The sequence below is a fragment of the Salvelinus namaycush genome, chromosome 20, assembly GCF_016432855.1.
Source record: "Salvelinus namaycush isolate Seneca chromosome 20, SaNama_1.0, whole genome shotgun sequence".
Taxonomy (NCBI): Eukaryota; Metazoa; Chordata; class Actinopteri; order Salmoniformes; family Salmonidae; genus Salvelinus; species Salvelinus namaycush.
The window spans coordinates 30254649-30277151 of NC_052326.1; the positions used below are offsets into that span (position 1 = coordinate 30254649).

The following is a 22503-nucleotide window of genomic DNA, read 5'->3' on the forward strand; positions in this document are numbered from 1 at the left end:
CACCCGTTGTAGACTTAGAACATCCAATTTTGTTGTAAAAGTGTGATTTTGAGAACGAAAATGGAAACCTGCCCATTTCTCACCACTCAGAACTTCAACCAGATTGAAAACGCCCCTGTGACCCACATGGAAACAAATGTGTGGGGAACGTGCCGGGAGGAAAGTGACATTCAGCAGCAAACATACAGTGGGGAGAACAAGTATTTGATACACTGCCGATTTTGCAGGTTTTCCTACTTACAAAGCATGTAGAGGTCTGTAATTTTTATCATAGGTACACTTCAACTGTGAGAGACGGAATCTAAAACAAAAATCCAGAAAATCACATTGTATGATTTTTAAGTAATTAATTAGCATTTTATTGCGTGACATAAGTATTTGATCACCTACCAACCAGTAAGAATTCCGGCTCTCACAGACCTGTTAAGAAGCCCTCCTGTTCTCCACTCATTACCTGTATTAACTGCAACTGTTTGAACTCGTTACCTGTATAAAAGACACCTGTCCACACACTTAATCAAACAGACTCCAACCTCTCCACAATGGCCAAGACCAGAGAGCTGTGTAAGGACATCAGGGATAAAATTGTAGACCCGCACAAGGCTGGGATGGGCTACAGGACAATAGGCAAGCAGCTTGGTGAGAAGGCAACAACTGTTGGCGCAATTATTAGAAAATGGAAGAAGTTCAAGATGACGGTCAATCACCCTCGGTCTGGGGCTCCATGCAAGATCTCACCTCGTGGGGCATCAATGATCATGAGGAAGGTTAGGGATCAGCCCAGAACTACACGGCAGGACCTGGTCAATGACCCGAAGAGAGCTGGGACCACAGTCTCAAAGAAAACCATTAGTAACACACTACGCCGTCATGGATTAAAATCCTGCAGCACAAACAAGGTCCCCCTGCTCAAGCCAGCGCATGTCCAGGCCCGTCTGAAGTTTGCCAATGACCATCTGGATGATCCAGAGGAGGAATGGGAGAAGGTCATGTGGTCTGATGAGACAAAAATAGAGCTTTTTGGTCTAAACTTCACTCGCCGTGTTTGGAGGAAGAAGATGGATGAGTACAACCCCAAGAACACCATCCCAACCGTGAAGCATGGAGGTGGAAACATCATTCTTTGGGGATGCTTTTCTGCAAAGGGGACAGGACGACTGCACCGTATTGAGGGGAGGATGGATGGGGCCATGTATCGCGAGATCTTGGCCAACAACCTCCTTCCCTCAGTAAGAGCATTGAAGATGGGTCGTGGCTGGGTCTTCCAGCATGACAACGACCCGAAACACACAGCCAGGGCAACTAAGGAGTGGCTCCGTAAGAAGCATCTCAAGGTCCTGGAGTGGCCTAGCCAGTCTCCAGACCTGAACCCAATAGAAAATCTTTGGAGGGAGCTGAAAGTCCGCATTGCCCAGCGACAGCCCCGAAACCTGAAGGATCTGGAGAAGGTCTGTATGGAGGAGTGGGCCAAAATCCCTGCTGCAGTGTGTGCAATCCTGGTCAAGAACTACAGGAAACGTATGATCTCTGTAATTGCAAACAGGTTTCTGTACCAAATATTAAGTTCTGCTTCTCTGATGTATCAAATACTTATGTCATGCAATAAAATGCAAATTAATTACTTAAAAATCATACAATGTGATTTTCTGGATTTTTGTTTTAGATTCCGTGTCTCACAGTTGAAGTGTACCTATGATAAAAAATGACAGACCTCTACATGCTTTGTAAGTAGGAAAACCTGCAAAATCGGCAATGTATCAAATACTTGTTCTCCCCACTGTATCAAAATGACAGAGAATTAAAAAAACTTTTGGAATAACATAACCTCCAGCGCTATGACAGTCTGTGTGTGGAAGGGGTGAGCAATAAAGGATGTGATATGATTTTGTTCATGGTACGCATCCAAAAGAGTTTGAGATCTTCCAAGTACACGCCAACTGCGGACAGACAACCATATCCCATGGTCATCATATCAAGCAGATAGTTTGGGTCTGAATGAAATACAAAAGCCGGGATAATGTGAGGTCCACTGAGTACTTTATCCAAAAACAGCAACTGAAAGGATGAGTCAAACTTGGCCTTGGAACAGAGGAACGGAGAGTGTGTGGCGCGAGGCATAATCAAATATGACCCCTTATCAAGCTTAAATCCACTGAGATCAGTGTCTTGGAGCCACAGAGGGCCTGGGAGGCAGGTAAGGACAACCCAGCACAAGGAGCACATGTCTGGGGATTTAAGCAGGTCTTTTTGAAGCTGGTTCCAGTGTCATTGGAAAGCTATTAATAATGAAAAGACCAGCGTAAATGCTTTGAGACTAGGGGAAAATGAACAAAAAATTATGAACTAACAGAGAGGAACCTCTAGTGAACTACTGAGTGCTAATAAAGCACACTTTTTCAGGGGATTAACTCTGACTTTGTAAAAACTACAAAGTCCCACTGAGTCCATTAAATTAATGAGTCGTTATACTGGGATGGGAGGTGTTACCACATTTTGATTGCATAATTCAAAGAAACCTAGCTAATTTGACATATACTGTATATTACGTGCATTTCTTTTTTTGCCTGCAGAACAGCTGGAATTCTTCGGGCATGGAAATATTAATCAATTGGTATCAAGGGACCTACCGTGTGCCAGTAAAACATTCCCCACACCATTACACCACCGCCACCAACCTGTACCGTTGACGCTAGGCAGGATGGGGCCATTGACTCATGCTGCTTATGCCATCAGCATGACACAACAGGAACCGGGATTCGTTGGACCAGGTGATGTTTTTCCACTCCTCAATTGTCCAGTGTTGATGGTTGTGTGCCCACTGGAGCTGCTTTGTCTTGTTTTTAGCTGATAGGAGTGGAACACGTGTGGTCATCTGCTGCAATAGTCCATCCGTGACAAGGACCGACGATTTGTACATTCCGAGATGCCGTTCTGCATCTGTTTATAGCCCGCCTGGTAGCTTGCACGAGCTGTTTTGTTGATGCTTTGATGTTTTTTGTTTGTAGCACCATTCTCGGTAAACCCTAGACACTGCCGTGTCTGAAAAGCCCAGGATGTCGACTGTTTCTGAGATACTGGAACCGGCGAGCCTGGCACGAACGATCATACCAGGCTCAAAGTCGCTTAGGTCACTCGTTTTGCCCATTCTAATGTTCAATCAAACAGTAATTGAATGCATCGATGCCTGTCTGCCTGCTTTATATAGCGAGCCACTGCCATCTGACTCACTGTATGTAGGAGTGAACCATTTTCGTTAACTGGGTGGAGTACCTAATAAACTGGCCACTGAGTGTATTTCACTAAATTGTTGTTTGGTTTTATCTTCATACAGTGGTACATCCCTGAGAGAAATGTATCGGTAAAGTAAATCCTTATCTTACATTGTGTTGCCCATGCTGCTCATAATTAGATTGAAGAGGCAGCTGGCCCTTGAACTCAGTCATTTCTCTCTCAACACTGAAGCGGTTTTGTCTCCATGTCTGATGAATGTGTTAGGTCCTCATTATAACCTCTTACCTAAGGCCAAAATGTTAACATCTACACATCCTCTTCTATTTTAACTTCCAGTCTCCAAACGTTGTGGCAGGGATAATCTAAACTTCCCTGTCAAGCAATGTGTAGCATGACCACAACCCTGATGGGAGACCTGACAGGATCCTACAGTAGCTGGTACCATGTTCTGTGGACCAGGTATCAGACAGAGAGTGAGAGTGGTAGTGGTGAAGAACATCAGGGTGTGTTTATCTGCTGTGACTGCAGGACATACACCTCCAAGCATGATGGCGTTCTGCCCTCCTGTGGGTTCTCTGCAGGGTGTGTCCTGATGTGACTGCTCAGACCCTGCCTGGATGCACTGCAGATATACTGAGGGCTGCTGCAACACAATGACAGAGGGCTTAATACTGACTGTGGAACTAGTACTTTGCAGAAGCTTATCTAAGTTCAAATGATTCCAGCTCTAAGATGGCCTTATTACGATACAAATTCATCTGGCTATAATTGTTGAAGCCTATACCTACTCACTGTTTTGGGGTTATTTTTGCATGCTCTTTGATATATTACTCCCCTCTTTGCTCATGGAAGTAAATCAATGCATGTCAGGGGAGCGCAACTTAAAAGTAAAAATCAATAAAGCAAATGTAGGCAGAATAATCTACAGTTGTGCCTAGAGGGAATGAGATTCACCAGAAAGAAAAACCGAAGAGAACCACAAAAAAGAAAACACATTGGGTCAATCTATCCCTAACAGCTGCTGTGAGCAGCCCTGATTTATCCCATAATGAGCAAAAAGCTGGAAGTAATGAGTCTCTCCTAAACATTAAATCAAAACCAAACAAGGCCCTGCTTTTAGAACACTTAGTATTCACCTCCCTAAACTGGTCTTTCTATGATTAGAAGACTGCATTAAATGTTCTCTTCAGAGACATTCAAAACACCCAACATCTGCAGAGAGCTCAGCACTACTTCTAAGGAAACTTCAACAAAACCCACCACGTTGAATAAATTAAAGAGATAACCCACTTCAGAAATGAAACTCCTATCAATTTGGTGATAGTCTATGTTCTATGAGTAGGTAAAATAACTATTTCAACCATGATTTAACTACTAAGTGTTTTGTCTGTGAAATAAGGAAATCGTGTTGTAATGCGTCATCACAATAACGTTCTTGTCACTGGAGATACGGAATAACTATGACATTTCATAACGCTTTTAAAACAATTACTTGCACTCCAGATCACTAAATCAACCAATAGATGGTATGGCCATACTTGTCTAGAACACATCCATCCGTCTATATCGTCATAACATAGTATACACTACCGTTCAAAAGTTTGGGGTCACTTGGAAATGTCCTTGTTTTTGAAAGAAAAGCTCATTTTTTGTCCATTAAAATAACATAAAATTGATCAGAAATACAGTGCAGACATTGTTAATGTTGTAAATGACCATTTTAGCTGGAAACGGCTGATTTGTTATGGAATATCTACATAGGCGTACAGAGGCCTATTATCAGCAACCATCACTCCTGTGTTCCAATGGCACGTTCTGTTAGCTAATCCAAGTTTAATATTTTAAAAGGCTAATTGATCATTTGAAAACCCTTTGCAATTATGTTAGCACAGCTGAAAACTGTTGTTCTGATTAAAGAAGAAATAAAAATGGTCTTCTTTAGACTAGTTGAGTATCTGGAGCATCATCCTTTGTGGGTTTGACTACAGTTCTTGTTCTGAGAAATGAAGGCTATTCATGCAAGAAATTGCCAAGAAACTGAAGATCTCGTACAACGCTGTGTACTACTCCCTTCACAGAACAGCGCAAACTGTCTCTAACCAGAATAGAAAGAGGAGTGGGAGGCCCCAGTGCACAACTGAGCAAGAGGACAAGTACATTAGTGTGTCTAGTTTGAGAAACAGATGCCTCACAAGTCCTCAACTGGCAGCTTCATTAAATTATGCTGGGCTTCAAGGCAGAGTTGCAAAGAAAAAGCCATAACTCAGACTGGCCAATAAAAAGAAAAGATTAAGATGGGCAAAAGAACACAGACACTGGACAGAGGAACTCTGCCTAGAAGGCCAGCATCCTGGAGTTGCCTCTTCACTGTTGACGTTGAGACTGGGAACTTTGCGGGTACTATTTAATGAAGCTGCCTGTTGAGGACTGGGAAATCTGACTTCAGTGACTGGGAACTCGGGGGGGGAAACGAGCTCCGACTGAGAAAATACGCTTTGAACGGTCATCCAACTCGGAATTGTAAGTTGGGAACTCGGGCCTCTTTCTAGAGCTACGAACTGAAGATCACTGACATCATCATGATTTGACCTTGTTTTTTTTCAGAGTTCCCAGTTGTCTTGAAAGCACCATAAATCCAGTGAATGCCAGACTTTGATGACAAAATCTGCCCACGAAGGACTGCCACGCCACCTTCCTGTTCAAGTGAGCACACCACAACAAGGTGATTCCAAAAATGTCTTTGTATGCTGCTTCATAAATTATGTAATATGCCAGGGAGATATGTACAGAGCATTCGGAAAGTATTCAGACCTCTTAACCTTTTCCACAATTTGTTACGTTAGAGGTTTTTAGTAATGTTTACAAATGTATAAAAAACTAAAATATGAAATATCACATTTAGATAAGTATTCAGACCCTCTACTCAGTACTTTCTTAAAGCACCTTTGGCAGTGATTACAGCCTCGAGTCTTCTTGGGTATGACGCTACAAGCTTGGGGAGTTTCTCCCATTCTTCTCAGCAGATGCTCTCAAGCGCAGTCAGGTTGGATGGGGAGCGTCGCTGCACAGCTATTTTCACATCTCTCTGGAGATGTTAGATCGGGTACAAGTACGGGCTCTGGTTGGGCCAATCAAGGACATTCAGAGACTTGTCCCGAAGCCACTCCTGCGTTGTCTTGGCTGTGTGTTCAGGGTTGTTGTCCTGTTGGAAGGTGAACCTTCGCCCCAGTCCTGAGGTACTGAGCGCTCTGGAGCAGGTGTTCATCAAGGGTCTCTCTGTATTTTGCTCCGTTCATTTTTCCCACGATCCAGTCCCTGCCGCTGAAAAACATCCCCAAAGCATGATGCTGCCACCACCATGCTTCATCGTAGGGATGGTGCCAGGTTTCCTCCAGACATGATGCTTGGCATTCAGGCCAAAGAGTTCCATCTTGGTTTTATCAGACCAAAGAATCTTGTTTTTCATGGTCTGAGAGTCACTTAGGTGCCTTTGGCAAATTCCAAGCGGGCTGTGGTGTGCCTTTTACAGAGGAGTGGCTTCCGTCTGGCCACTCTACCATAAAGACCTGATTGGTGGAGTGCTGCAGAGATGATTGTCCTTCTGGAAGGTTCTCCCATCTCCATAGAGGAATTATGGAGCTCTGTCAGAGTTACCATCGGGTTCTTGGTCACCTCCCTGACCAAGGCCCTTCACCCCCGATTGCCCAGTTTGGCCAGCTCTAGGAAGAATCTTGGTGGTCCTAACTTAGTTTTTTTAAGAATGTGTTCTTGCGGACCTTAAATGCTGCATACATTTTTTGGTACCCTTCTACAGATCTGTACCTCGACACAATCCTCTCTCGGAGTTCTACGGACAATTCCTTCAACCTCATGGCTTGGTTTTTGTTCTGACATGCACTGTCAACTGTAGGACCTTATATAGACAGGTGTGTACCTTTCCAAATAATTTCCAATCAATTTAATTTACCACAGGTGGAATCCAATCAAGTTGTAGAAACAGCTCAAGGATGACCAATGGAAACATGATGCATCCAAGCTCAATGCCGAGTCTCATAGCAAAGGGTCTGAATAGTTATGTAAATAAGGTATCAGTTATTTTATTTTTTTATAAATGTGCAACAATTTCTAAAAATCTGTTTTCGCTTTGTCATTATGTGTGTAGATTGATTTAGATTATTTTTTTAAAATTCATTTTAGAATAGGCTGTAACGTAACAAAATGTGTCAAAAGTCAAGGGGTCTTTCCGAATGCACTCTATACTGTAGCTAAGAAAGTAATACTCAGTTTATGTTGTGTAGTAAGCTGTTAGTAGCCATGTGCCTCACCCTAATAATTTGGTCTATTTTCACCTCTTAAAATGTTGCCTACATTTCTGACTTGGTGGTGCACATGTAGCTTATAACCTGTTTTAGCGAAACTTCATCATTGAATATTGTAAGAGCTTTCATTGCCTGCTTATATGCCCCCTTTATTTATCCTACGGTTCTGACTTGGTGTACAGGGAGAATATTGTAAGAACGGCCCATGTTCTGAATTCTGTCGCTGTACATTTCAAAAGTACTGAACAAATAGTTATAATGACTACGTCCGCCCTAGCTCGCTCATCAATTTCTTAATTGAAATTACGGATTGCCTCTTATCCGCTTGTCGTCCCCTTATGCCATTGTTTGTAAATCTCAATTGTCAGTAGAAACCACATTTGTTTAAGCAAGTCAGCCATATCAGCTATGTTTTTAGGCTTATTGAACTATTTCGCTGCCAGACAAGGCTCCGCTTATAGCCAGGAGTAGCAGTGGTAAGGTGTTGGGACTGCCGTTGGGACTCTGCTGTTGGGACAGCTTTTGGCATAACAGTTTGTGGGCACCGTTTGTCACCGTTATAGTGCAATACATGTATTGTTTAGTGTTGTGTAGTGGCTTTGCTGGCATGCATCCCCAAAAAGGTTGTGTCCCCCCCACCACCAAGATATATAGGCTGAACTCGCCACTGGATGATATGCATGCAATGCTTAATTATAAAGGTGATTTTTTTTCTCATGCGCTCCGGTACCTCAGAACTCCCCGGGTCACTCCCCTCTAGCGCTAACTTTGTGTTCCGGCACCTCTCAATTTACAAATTAAGCACTGGTTAAGGTAAAGGTTAAGGTTAAGTAAGGATTATGGTTAAGGTTAGGTTTAGGGTAGGGACGTCCCAAGGATCTCAGATAATGCTGACCGTTTGTTTAGGCGATTTAACAGCACAGGCAGAAGTGGAAACCCAGACACTTCACAGGGGCTATAAAGCAGAAGCATCTGATTATTACGTTTTCTCACTACCCAATATGGTAGTAAGAGGAAGTGCAGTCGCGGGTAGCGGGAGAGGATGGACTGAAACTGGGCCGACATTCTGCTAATTTTCTCATCAACGAAACATCTGATCTCAATACATGTTTCCTTTTTCCAAAACTATAATCGGTTACAAACACAGTGAACTAAGCTTTATAAACGTCACCCTTTGCCAAAGTTTTTTTTAAATTGCGTTGTTTAGAAGGAGAGCAAGATCGAATGAGTTTGTGCACATGCACACTTCACAGAGGAGGCGTTAAAGGAGTTTTTGTAGGGTTTTTTGATAAACGCTGAAAATAAGGTCTGTGGTAAACACATTTTTAGGATATCTTATACTTTTGTTTTTTGAGATAATCTTCATCAGCTAATGTCACTTTTTGTGAATTTTGAAGCATTTATGTAGGCTAATTTAAAAAATCACAAACCACAAAGGCTTAAAATTCATAAATGTCATGTCAACTGACTGAAATGATCTCATATAACAAAATGTATAAGATCTCCCAAGCCTGTGTTATCCACAAATAGGTTAAATTACCAGATATTCTCAAGTCGCTATTCTATTAGGCATTCGGTATTACTGGGCTATATCAGCCAATAGGCTAGACGTAGTTTGAAGAGAGCGGAGTTAGAGAGACTTGCACTTTCTCTAAAGCTATGTGTTATAGCCTACCTTCTAGGAGAGGGATGATTTTCAGACTTGGGTGATCAATATGGGTGATCAATATTTATTTCTAAGCAATGTAGTAAACTTTAGCCTAATCATATTTAGGAATGATATTTCGTTGAAAAGATAACTGCCTCGTGCTTCTCCGCCCAAGCATAGGCTTTAGACTACTCTATTTAATTGAGACCACATCAACACCTGGTCTTGCACATATGGCTAATGAATTGGAAACAGCAAGAATGATGAGATTGGACACGTTGTCACGTTCCTGACCTGTTTTTCCTTTTTCTTGTATTTATTTAGTTGGTCAGGGCGTGAGTTGGGGTGGGTTGTCTATGTGTTATTTTCTATGTTGGGATGTTGGTGTTCGGCCGGGTATGATTCTCAATCAGAGACAGCTGTCAATCGTTGTCCCTGATTGAGAATCATACTTAGGCAGCCTGGGATTCACGTGTGTTTGTGGGTGTTTGTATCTCGTGTCACACGGGACTGTTTTCGGTTTTGTCACGTTTGTTGTTTTTGTATGTGTAAGTGTTCAGTTTACGTTAATTAAAATATGACCACTTTCCACTCTGCGTGTTGGTCCGATCCATGCTCCTCCTCGTCTGAGGAGGAGAACGACTTCGACAGCCGTTACACACGTGCACTTTCTCTTGAGCTACGTTTTGCATATAGGATATAGCCTACGTTTTAGGATTATTTGCAGAAAGAGACAAATAAATGGGTAAAAAAATATTTAATGAAAATGTGCATCGCTCACTCACCACGGTAGCCTTTTGCATTGCGCCTTTTCAATGATGATAAAAAAACATGTATTGCACCTTGACTAACGTTGGTTGAGCATCCTCCACTTATTTTCATTATCCACATTTTATTTACAGACACTGTAGTAAAATATAGTCAGTCTACTCTATTTCATTGAGACCACACTACTACTAGGCACACTTGATCTCGCATGCCCAACATGGCGGTAGGCTACTTAACTTTAAGCAGGAAATTCTGCAAGTGTGTGAATAACGTGACAAAGATGTGCTTTTAATATCCATAGGTAGGCTAACGCACACAACGCAGAAAGACGACTGTTTCCAAATAATCCACGGGACAACAAAAATATTTTCATCCCAAAATTGTCAGTCTGACTACCCACTCCCAACCGCAGCATGAAAAATGCAGACCGTGCTGAAATGTTCCACGGGCATCCAACTGGAATGCAGCCCTCTACCTCTGGCCTTATTTTTGGCGTTTATCCCAAAACCCTATTCTTTCCCATTCAATGAATATCCCCCATAGTAATCGTTGAACGAACCAGAGGTAACTCATTTCAGTTTTTTAATAATGCAAACTGGCAAACTCCTAGTGATGGGTCGTTCGGGAACGAGTTGACTCTAAGAGCCGGCTCTTGTAGGTGAACGTTTTCGAGCCGGCTCGCATATTAGAAGAGCCAAATCTATTTATAAGAATATAAAATTCAAATAACTAAAAAAGTGTATAATATAGGCCTAAATGTTCAAGTGCACACATTCGTTCTGACTGTCTGCTCAAACTAACAGCCTCACCTGTTGTTCCTGTCAATCAGACACGCAGTGTCAACCAATGAACCAAAGATGCATGAGGGAGGGCCGAGCCAACTCACTGACAGTCACACACTTAGCAGCAGAGGAGAGAGAGGAAGGACAGCTGTGAAAACATCAGCTGGAAAATGAGTCGGAAGCACAGTAGCATTTGGATGCATTTTAATAATGTAGACAATGTTAGAGCAGTGTAGAATTTTCAAAAACAAAATCTCATAAAGCTGGTTCTACGCACAACCTACACCGGCATATGCGAACTGTGCACCCAACTGTGAAGCTAGCTTTAGCGGAGCTTTGAGAAACTAGCGGGCCTGCTAGTGATAGTGGTCGAGCCAGAACCTCCAGACGTGGAGATGTATCTACTCAGTCAAGTAGGCCTACTCTGCGAACCACATCAACAAAGTATTCTATGGACCAGTTTATGCCAAAGTCTATGTCTGTAGCAAAAGAAGGCCAAATTGATATTGCATTGGTTAAAATGATTGCCACCGATTTCCAGACATTTTCGATCACGGAGGACAGAGGTTTTAGAACGTATAGCAATAGTCTAAATCCAATGTACACAATCCCAAGCAGGAAAACCCTTTCAAAAATCACTTATTCCATAACTGTCACGCCCTGGCCTTAGTATTCTTTGTTTTCTTTATTATTTTAGTTAGGTCAGGGTGTGACATGGGGAATGTATGTGTTTTTGTATTGTCTAGGGGTTTTGTATGGTAATTGGGTCAGTGACTTGTCTAGGTGTTTGTATGTCTATGGCTGCCTAGATTGGTTCTCAATTAGAGGCAGCTGTGGTTCATTGTCTCTAATTGAGAGCCATATTTAAGGCAGTCATAGGCATTGGGGTTTTGTGGGTAATTGTCTATGTTGAACGTTTGTTGCTTGTCATTGCACTTACGTCATTTAGCTTCACGGTCGTTTGTTGTTTTGTTTAGTTTGTATTCAGTGTTCGTTTCGTGTTTTTCCTTTCTCTAAATAAAAAGAGATGTATTTTGCACACGCTGCGCCTTGGTCCTCTCTCTCACCCATAGACGATCGTGACAGAATTACCCACCAGAATCGGACCAAGCGGCGTGTCAAGCGGCAACAGGAGCAATACACACAGGATTTATGGCAAAGGGGGCAGGATATGGGCTACACTACGTGGGAGGAGATCGACAGGTGGGCGATCGACCCAGGGCGAGTGCCGGAGCCCGCCTGGGATTCTCTGGCGCAGTGCGAGGAGGGATACCGGCGAATGGAGGCAGCACGAAGACGCGGTAGGAAGCCTGTGAGTCAGCCCCAAAAAATTCTTGGGGGGGGGGCTAAAAGGGAGTGTGGCGAAGTCAGGTAGGAGACCTGCGCCTACTCCCTGTACTTACCGTGGAGAGCGAGAGTACGGGCAGACACCGTGTTACGCAGTAGAGCGCATGGTGTCTCCTGTACGTGTGCATAGCCCGGTGCGGTACATACCAGCTCCTCGTATCGGCCGGGCTAGATTGAGTATTGAGCCAGGTGCCATGAAGCCGGCTCAACGCGTCTGGTCTCCAGTGCGTCTCCTCGGGCCGGCTTACATGGCACCAGCCTTACGCATGGTGTCCCCGGTTCGCCTACATAGCCCGGTGCGGGTTATTCCACCTCCCCGCACTGGTCGGGCGACGGGGAGCATACAACCAGGTAAGGTTGGACAGGCTCAGTGCTCAAGGGAGCCAGTACGCCTGCACGGTCCGGTATTTCCGGCGCCACCTCCCCGCCCCAGCCCCACCAGTGCCTACACCACGCACCAGGCTTCCTGTGCGTCTCCAGAGCCCTGTTCCTCCTCCACGCACTAGCCCTATGGTGCGTGTCTCCAGCCCATTACCACCAGTGCCTACACCACGCACCAAGCCTCCTGTGTGTCCCCAGAGTCCTGTGCGTCCTGTTGCTGCTCCCCGCACTAGCCCTGAGATGCGTGTCCCCAGCCCGGTACCACCAGTGCCGGCACCACGCACTAGGCCTAATGTGCGTCTCCAGGGTCCAGTATGCCCTGTTCCTTCTCCCCGCACTAGCCTGAAGGTGCGTGTCCTTAGCCCGGTACCTCCAGTTCCGGCACCACGCACCAGGCATACAGTGTGCCTCAGCCGGCCAGAGCTGCCCGTCTGCCAAGCACCGTCAGAGCTGCCCGTCTGTCCCGAGCCGTCAGAGCTGCCCGTCTGTCCCGAGCCGCTAGAGCCGTCCGCCAGACAGGATCAGCCCGAGCCGTCCGCCAGACAGGATCAGCCCGAGCCGTCCGCCAGACAGGATCAGCCCGAGCCGTCCGCCAGACAGGATCAGCCCGAGCCGTCCGCCAGACAGGATCAGCCAGAGCCGTCCGCCAGACAGGATCAGCCAGAGCCGTCCGCCAGACAGGATCAGCCAGAGCCGTCCGCCAGACAGGATCAGCCAGAGCCGTCCGCCAGACAGGATCAGCCAGAGCCGTCCGCCAGCCGTGAGCAGCCAGAGCCGTCCGCCAGCCGTGAGCAGCCAGATCCGTCCGCCAGCCGTGAGCAGCCAGATCCGTCAGCCAGCCGTGAGCAGCCAGATCCGTCAGCCAGCCGTGAGCAGCCAGATCCGTCAGCCAGCCGTGAGCAGCCAGATCCGTCAGCCAGCCGTGAGAAGCCAGATCCGTCAGCCAGCCGTGAGCAGCCAGATCCGTCAGCCAGCCGTGAGCAGCCAGATCCGTCAGCCAGCCGTGAGCAGCCAGATCCGTCAGCCAGCCGTGAGCAGCCAGATCCGTCAGCCAGCCGTGAGCAGCCAGATCCGTCAGCCAGCCGTGAGCAGCCAGATCCGTCAGCCAGCCGTGAGCAGCCAGATCCGTCAGCCAGCCGTGAGCAGCCAGATCCGTCAGCCAGCCGTGAGCAGCCAGATCCGTCAGCCAGCCGTGAGCAGCCAGATCCGTCAGCCAGCCGTGAGCAGCCAGATCCGTCAGCCAGCCGTGAGCAGCCAGATCCGTCAGCCAGCCGTGAGCAGCCAGATCCGTCAGCCAGCCGTGAGCAGCCAGATCCGTCAGCCAGCCGTGAGCAGCCAGATCCGTCAGCCAGCCGTGAGCAGCCAGATCCGTCAGCCAGCCGTGAGCAGCCAGATCCGTCAGCCAGCCATGAGCAGCCAGATCCGTCAGCCAGCCATGAGCAGCCAGATCCGTCAGCCAGCCATGAGCTGCAGTCCCTCAGTCCGGAGCTGCAGTCCCTCAGTCCGGAGCTGCCGTCCCTCAGTCCGGAGCTGCCGTCCCTCAGTCCGGAGCTGCCGTCCCTCAGTCCGGAGCTACCCCTCAGTCCGGAGCTACCCCTCAGTCCGGAGCTACCCCTCAGTCCGGAGCTACCCCTCAGTCCGGAGCTACCCATCCGTCCGGTGGCGCCCTCTGGAATGGTCTTCAGTCCGGGACTTGCTACAAGGGTCGCCGCTCCAGAGGCGCCACCAAAGCGGGTATTGACAATGGTGGAGTGGGGGCCACGTCCCGCACCCGAGCCGCCGCCATAATAAGGCCACCCCGGACCCTCCCCTTCAATGTCAGGTTGTGCGGCCGGAGTCCGCACCTTTGGGGGGGGGTACTGTCACGCCCTGGCCTTAGTATTCTTTGTTTTCTTTATTATTTTAGTTAGGTCAGGGTGTGACATGGGGAATGTATGTGTTTTTGTATTGTCTAGGGGTTTTGTATGGTAATTGGGTCAGTGCCTTGTCTAGGTGTTTGTATGTCTATGGCTGCCTAGATTGGTTCTCAATTAGAGGCAGCTGTGGTTCATTGTCTCTAATTGAGAGCCATATTTAAGGCAGTCATAGGCATTGGGGCTTTGTGGGTAATTGTCTATGTTGAACGTTTGTTGCTTGTCATTGCACTTACGTCATTTAGCTTCACGGTCGTTTGTTGTTTTGTTTAGTTTGTATTCAGTGTTCGTTTCGTGTTTTTCCTTTCTCTAAATAAAAAGAGATGTATTTTGCACACGCTGCGCCTTGGTCCTCTCTCTCACCCATAGACGATCGTGACAACGAGAGCACACAGGCTTCAGTGCGGGAAAGAGTCCAAAAAGCTACTGCAGTTTGCCTTACCACTGACTGCTGGACATCAAGGGTGAACCACTTCTTACATGTCGGTTACATGTCACTTCATTGAAGATTTTTCGATGTCTAGCTGTCTTCTGGACTGCTTTGAATTCAGTGACAGACACACCTCAGAGAACTTGGCAGAGGAACTGTTGAGAGTGGCCAGAGAATGGCAAGTAGATGGAAAAGTGGTCTGTTGTGTTAGCGACAATGCAGCTAATATAAACAAAGCCATGAAAATGTTTAAATGGACCCATCATCCATGTCTTGCCCACACAATCAACCTGATTGTAAGAGATGCTCTGAAGGTGATGAAGTCCACTGTGGACAAAGTGAAAGCAGCTGTGGAATACTTCCACAGGAGCACAGTAGGTGCTAAAAAACGAAAGTCTACACAATGCCAGATGGGAATGCCTGAGCTGAGGCCTAAACAAGACTGCACTACAAGGGGGAATTCAACATTTTATATGTTGACGCGGATTCTTGAGTCAACGGATGCCATCATCTCTACCCTGGCCATTGTCAATGCACCTGTTGATGCGCTGACCCAAGAGGAATGTGAGGAGGTGTACAGAATCCTGGAACCCTTTGAGCAGGTCACTGTGGAGATCAGTGGAGGTACAGTAAGCAGTTATTACAACATCATTATTTAATCCAGTATTATACATGTATATGAGCAGTAGATGATAATGTAGTACCAGTAGACAAAACATGAACCTGAACTAATAAGTTACTGTTCTCTCTTTTCAGCAATGTGACAGCCTCAAAAAGTATACTCCTGTGTAAGGGAGTATGGTTGGTAGGTGATCAAATACTTATGTCATGCAATAAAATGCAAATTAATTACTTAAAAATCATACAATGCGATTTTCTGGATTTTTGTTTTAGATTCCGTCTCTCACAGTTGAAGTGTACCTATGATACAAATTACAGACCTCTACATGCTTTGTAAGTAGGAAAACCTGAAAAATCGGCAGTGTATCAAATACTTGTTCTCCCCACTGTATATATATATATTTTGATTCACACTTTTTTGGTTACTACATGATTCCATATGTGTTATTTCATAGTGTGATGTCTTCACTATTATTCTACAATGTAGAAAGTAGTAAAAATAAAGAAAAACCCTTGAATGAGTAGGTGTTCTAAAACTTTTGACTGTTAGAGTACATTTTGAAAAGTTGAAAAAATCCATGTAATATAGTCTACACCTTCACAATAAATCCATGATTTACTTTAGACAGGTCTAACGAAACATGATATGAAGAAAATGTAGTCTATTTCAGAAGAACAGAATAGCATACTCTGAGTTGACCGTATGATAGGTCCTGACCTGGCTATGCCATATGGCTGTGGGCTACACTAGATTATTTAGCAGACAAAATTTGCTTAGTGGCATTATTTTATATTATTTTATAGTATGAAGAATACAATTGAACAAAGCTGAATAAAATAGAAAGGATATTTTCTCCAAACAATTTGAGGGAGTGCACACATGCGGCTATTCTGTGTTGAGCGGTTAAGAAAGAATTAGGTATTCCTATATGCTTAATTAAGAGTTATTAATGTAATGTTCTACAAACATTGGGCTATACGTTTTGATTTTTAATACATTATAAGGCATGAGCTCCGCTTTGTTTTTTGCACCTGCTGTACACACTTCCTCAGTCTCTCATTCACAATTAGAGAAGCACTTGATAATGCCTCAAATTTCCCAGGGGCATCCTCTTTGTGTGGCCATAATGCACTGAAAAAAAATGCATGCCTTTTGCAGCCCTTCTCCCGAGTGCTACCTGCTCCAAAGCACTTCTCATTCACAGGCTACAAGTGAAGACAGACATCGGGGACGCAATTGCGCGCGTCCTTATCCAATTCCTAGGTGCATAATGAAGATATTGGAAGAACTGTCCACATTTACTTTTCGTCAGGCCTAACGAACAGCAAAAGCACTAGCCTATGTCAATCTACTATCCCCCATAGTATAAAAGTTGTTCCTATTATATTCTGTGCGATAAATAAATATTCCATAGTCTGGGACAGTTGTGAGATGTGATAGATCACAAATTAATACAACCACTACCATCAAAAAAACTTTTTTACGCAATGAGGTTGACGCAACAGATCAGAACATTTAGCTTAAAATGTTGATAAACTATTAGGCTATTTCTTCACATTATAAGCACAGCAATGCGCACACGACAGTAGACTAAGGGCAAATGTTCCATTAGTGGGAAAACACCATTATCAAAATTGACCACAAATGTGAATATGCATGTAATGCTTTTATTATAAAGGTGTATTTTTATGGTGAAAATTATCTTCTCCAAACTTGAAACTCATGCACTGCTTATGTATGCCAGTTAAGCTCTACACCCCTTGTAAAGGAGATTAATGTGCTTAATTTTAAGAAGTTATTTGGCCACTTTAGTTATAATCTTATCAAAACATATAGGCCTATGGGCTAGTCTACATGAAGTGCGTGACTATGATTCTGAAAAGTGTTTTTTTTAAATTGGCATTGTTTCTTGCCTTAAACTGGGCTTCATTCACAAGTGATAATATATAATTCACAACTGATAAGCTAATAGTCACCCATCAGACTATTCTTGATTTAATCTTGACTTTACATTTACTAAATAATGTATGCATAGTCACTTCACCCCTACCTACATGTACTAATTACCTAGACTAACCTGTAACCCTGCACATTGACTCGGTACCGGTACCCCCTGTATATAGCCTCGTTATTGCTATTTTATTGTGTTACTTTTGTATTATTTTTACTCTTTCTTGAACTGCACTGTTGGTTAAGGGCTTGTAAGTAAGCATTTCACAATAAGGTCTACACCTGTTGTATTCGGCGCGTGTGACAAATAAAGTTGTATTTAATGTGTGAAATTCGTTTTGATATAAAATGGACCATTATCATGCACCTGTCTCGAAACAGGGGCAGGGAAAAATGCCTGTCATCTGGACTTACAATAGCAAATGGAAGACACTTTTCCTGTGGTTAATTATCATGCCAGCCAGGTAGGTTATACACCTGTCGTAAAGATAAGCAATGTGCTTAATATTTGCTTAATATTAGGAAAGTTGAGAAATAAATACAGTTGGCCTAGCCTATAGAAAGCTGATGAAATCCTCCTCTTTTTAAGAGGCCATCACTCTGTTTTCTCAAGCAATTTCATAGTCTATAGAAATGTTGCTCATGGGCTCTCATGAAGTGTTTGATTAGATTTCGATTACATTTGCAATGATGTCAGAGTGATTCCAAGGACAATAGAGTGGCTAATATGGTCATCGCAACAGCCCTATACCCTCCGCCAAGCCTAACCTTAAACATTAGTGGGGAAAACGCCAAACTGACCCAAGATAAGCGTATCCGGGCAACTTCACCTTACTCAATTCTGCCGTCTCCTGGGCTCCCTCACCTGCTGATGGACACCTCACTGAGACATGGGCTGGGTGACCTGGAGATGACCGCTACAACAGAAGGCTGCTGCTGCTGCTTCTCAGAGGGCTCCTCCACTAGTGATGTCATCAATACGCAGCAGGCCTCTGAGTCTCTGGGGCTGGGATCACTCTGTTCCTGTTGTGCTGCCTTATCTACAGGAAGGAGGGAAAATAACATGGATCATAACATGAATAACATGATCATAAAACTGGTATAAAATCATTTAGTGGTGAGAAAATGAGCTATGAGGAATCTGTGCTAGGAAACTTTGCTTGAAATCCATGTCATGGTTTATAATCTGGATCGGTCCTATTTTAACGTTGTAAACATGATTTGAGCAGACTGTGTGATAGATGCTAAAGTCATCCATGTTAAATTATATCTTATCCCATAGATATTTCCCCAAGGTAATGGGGAATAGTTTTAACCACAAACACACCACTGTCTTCTAGGCAGAGAGCAAAAGGTTCATGACCAGCAGTTAATGATATTCCATATGTGGCTGACATTCTGAAGTGTGACTAATGCATTATGAATATGATTACCTCTGCGTGTACTGATGTTTCGGTCTATGATGGGGGATTTCCATGGAACAGAAATACTTTATTTGGCAACAGTTGATCGCCATGTGGGTGTTTTTTTAAAGGAGCAAGCCAACAGCATGCTAGGTAGTGCTAGGTATCAACAGCAAATCCAGCACGGGCTGGAAGCTATAGCGAGCCGCGATTAGTCAATGTTGCTGCCATATCGCCAATAATTTGCAACTTGAAGCCTGCCCTGTTCATGCGCTGTTTGACTAGCTCCACTAGCTTCAAACACCTCGGCGCTAGCTTGGTGTTTGGTCTTGCCTTCCACTGAAAATTAATAGGCACCATCACTGTCACCAAGTGTGACCTTTTTCAAGACATACTGGGCATGTATCCCAATAGAGCTCGTGGGTGTGTTGCATGTCAGCAAAAAATAATATACATAATAAATCATGTGGAAATATGTTTCCAAATGTTATGCAATGCATTTGTTTATTTTTTTGCTTACGTGCAAAGACGAACAACACATGCAGAGGTAAGAGTGTGTGTATTGTCTTTCATAATGAATTGTACTCTGGGGCTGTAATTCCTTGCACCACATGAGAAAGATGGCATGGGTATGGTGGTGTCAAATCAAATCAAACTTTGTCACATGCGCCGAATACAACAAGTGTAGACCTTACAGCGAAATACTTACTTACAAGCCCTTAACCAACAGTACAGTTCAAGAAGAGTTAAGAAAATATTTACCAAATAAACTAGAGTAAAAAATAATACAAAACTAACACAATAACAAAAGAATAATGAGGATAAATACAGGGGGTACCGGTACGAGTCAGTGTGCGGGGGTACAGGTTAGAGGTAATTTGTACATGTAGGTAAGGGTGAAGTCACTATGCATAGATGATAAACAGTTAGTAGCAGCAGTGTACAAAACAAATGGGGGGGGTCAATGTAATAGTCCGGAGGCCATTTGATTAATTGTTCAGCAGTCTTATGGCTTGGGGGTAGAAGCCGTTAAGGAGCCTTTTGGTCCTAGACTTGGTGCTCCGGTACCGCTTGCCGTAGGGTAGCAGAGACTGGGTGACTGGAGTGTCTGACAATTTATGAGCTTTCCTCTGACACCGCCTATTATATATAGTTAAAGTCCGAAGTTTACATACACTTAGGTTGGAGTGATTAAAACTCGTTTTTCAACCACTCCACAAATATCTTGTTAACAAACTATAGTTATGGCAAGTCGGTTAGGACATCTACTTTGTGCATGACACAAGCCATTTTTCCAACAATTGTTTACAGACAGATTATTTCACTTATAATTCACTGTATCACATTTCCAGTGGGTCAGAAGTTTACATACACTAAGTTGACTGTGTCTTTAACCAGCTTGGAAATTCAAGAAAATTACATCATGGCTTTAGAAGCTTCTGATAGGCTAATTGACATCATTTGAGTCAATTGGAGGTGTAAATGTGGATGTATTTAAAGGCCTACCTTCAAACTCAGTGCCTCTTTGCTTGACATCATGGGTAAAAAAAAGAAATCAGTCAAGACCTCAGAAAAGAATTGTAGACCTCCACAAGTCTGGTTCATCCTTGGGAGCAATTTCCAAATGCCTGAAGGTACCATGTTCATCTGTACAAACAATAGTACGCAAGTATAAACACCATGGGACCACGCAGCCATCATACCGCTCAGGAAGGAGACGCGTTCTATCTCCTAGAGATGAATGTACTTTTGTGCGAAAGGTGCAAATCAATCCCAGAACAACAGCAAAGGACCTTGTGAAGATGCAGGAGGAAACAGGTACAAAAGTATCTATATCCACAGTAAAATGAGTCCTATATCGACATAACCTGAAAGTCCACTCAGCAAGGAAGAAGCCACTGCTCCAAAACCGCCATAAAAAAGTCAGACTATGGTTTGCAACTGCACATGGGGAAAAAGATCGTAGTTTTTGGAGAAATGTCCTCTGGTCTGATGAAACAAAAATAGAACTGCTTGGCCATTATGACCATCGTTATGTTGGAGGAAAAAGGAGGAAGCTTGCAAGCCGAAGAACACCATCCCAACCGTGAAGCACGGGGGTGGCAGCATCATGTTGTGGGGGTGCTTTGCTGCAGGAGGGACTGGGGCACTTCACAAAATAGATGGCATCATGAGGAAAGAACATTATGTGGATATATTGAAGCAACATCTCAAGACATCAGTCAGGAACTTAAAGCTTGGTTGCAAATGGGTCTTCCAAATGGACAATGACCTCAAGCATACTTCCAAAGTTGTGGCAAAATGGCTTAAGGGCAACAAAGTCAAGGTATTGGAGTGAACATCACAAAGCCCTGACCTCAATCTTATAGAAAATGTGTGGGCAGAACTGAAAAAGTGTAGGCGAGCAAGGAGGCCTACAAACCTGACTCAGATATACCAGCTCTGTCAGGAGGAATGGGCCAAAATTCACCCAACTTATTGTGGGAAGCTTGTGGAAGGCTACACGAAACGTTTGACCCAAGTTAAACAATTTAAAGTCAATGCTACCAAATACTAATTGAGTGTATGTAAACTTCTGACCCACTGGGAATGTGATGAAAGAAATAAAAGCTGAAATAAATCATTCTGTCTCCTATTATTCTGACATTTCACATTTTTACAACAAAGTGGTGATCCTAACTGACCTAAGACAGGGAATTTTTACTAGTCAGATGCCAAGCAGTTGCCATACCAGACGGTGACCCAACCGGTCAGGATGCTCTCAATGGTGCAGCTGTAGAACTTTTTGAGGATCTGGGGACCCATGCCAAATCTTTTCAGTCTTCTGAGGGGGAAAAGGTTTTGTCGTGCCCTCTTCACAACTGTCTTGGTGTGTTTGGACCATGATAGATCGTTGGTGATGTGGTCACCAAGGAACTTGAAACTCTCGACCCGCTCCACTACAGCCCCGTTGATTTTAATGGGGGCCTGTTTGGTCCACCTTTTCCTTTTGCCCACGATCAGCTCCTTTGTCTTGCTCACATTGAGGGAGAGGTGTTTGTCCTGGCACCACACTGCCAATTCACTGACCTCCTCCCTATAGACTTAGCACTGTTGTGTCGTCAGCAAACTTAATGGTGTTGGAGTCATGTTTGGCCACGCAGTCGTGGGTGAACAAGGAGTACAGGAGGGGAATAAGTACACCCCCCCGAGGGGCCCCTGTGTTGAGGATCAGCATGATAGACGTGTTGTTGCCTACCCTTACCACCTGGGGGTGGCCCGTCAGGGAGTCCAGGATCCAGTTGCAGAGGGAGGTGTTTAGTCCCAGGGTCCTTAGCTTAGTGATGAGCTTCGTGGGCACTATGGTGTTGAACGCTGAGCTGTAGTCAATGATTAGCATTCTCACATAGGTGTTCCTTTTGTACGGGTGGGAAAGGGCAGTGTGGAGTGCGATTGAGATTGCGTCATCTGTGGATCTGTTGGGGCTGTATGCAAATTGGAGTGGATCTAGGATATCCAGGAGGATACTGTTGATGTGAGCCATGACCAACCTTTCAAAGCAATTCATGGCTACCGACGTGAGTGCTATGGGCCGGTATTCATTTAAGCAGGTTACCTTTGGTGGTCTGCTTGAAACAAGTAGGTATTACAGACTCGGTCAGGGAGAGGTTAAAAATGTCAGTGAAGACACTTGCCAGTTGGTCCACGCATGCTTCAGTACACGTCCTGG

General features: G+C 44.5%; 1 protein-coding gene across 2 annotated transcripts in view; it reads right to left on the bottom strand.

Annotated features, from left to right (window-relative positions):
• Positions 1 to 22503, bottom strand: part of LOC120065221 (E3 ubiquitin-protein ligase RAD18-like) — a 97187-nt gene that overhangs the window by 21724 nt on the left and 52960 nt on the right. For both annotated transcript variants that reach the window (XM_039016023.1, XM_039016022.1), the window contains one exon: positions 18257 to 18431. In XM_039016023.1, coding sequence (XP_038871951.1) covers positions 18257 to 18431 — 175 coding nt within the window. The remainder of the gene's footprint in view (positions 1 to 18256; positions 18432 to 22503) is intronic.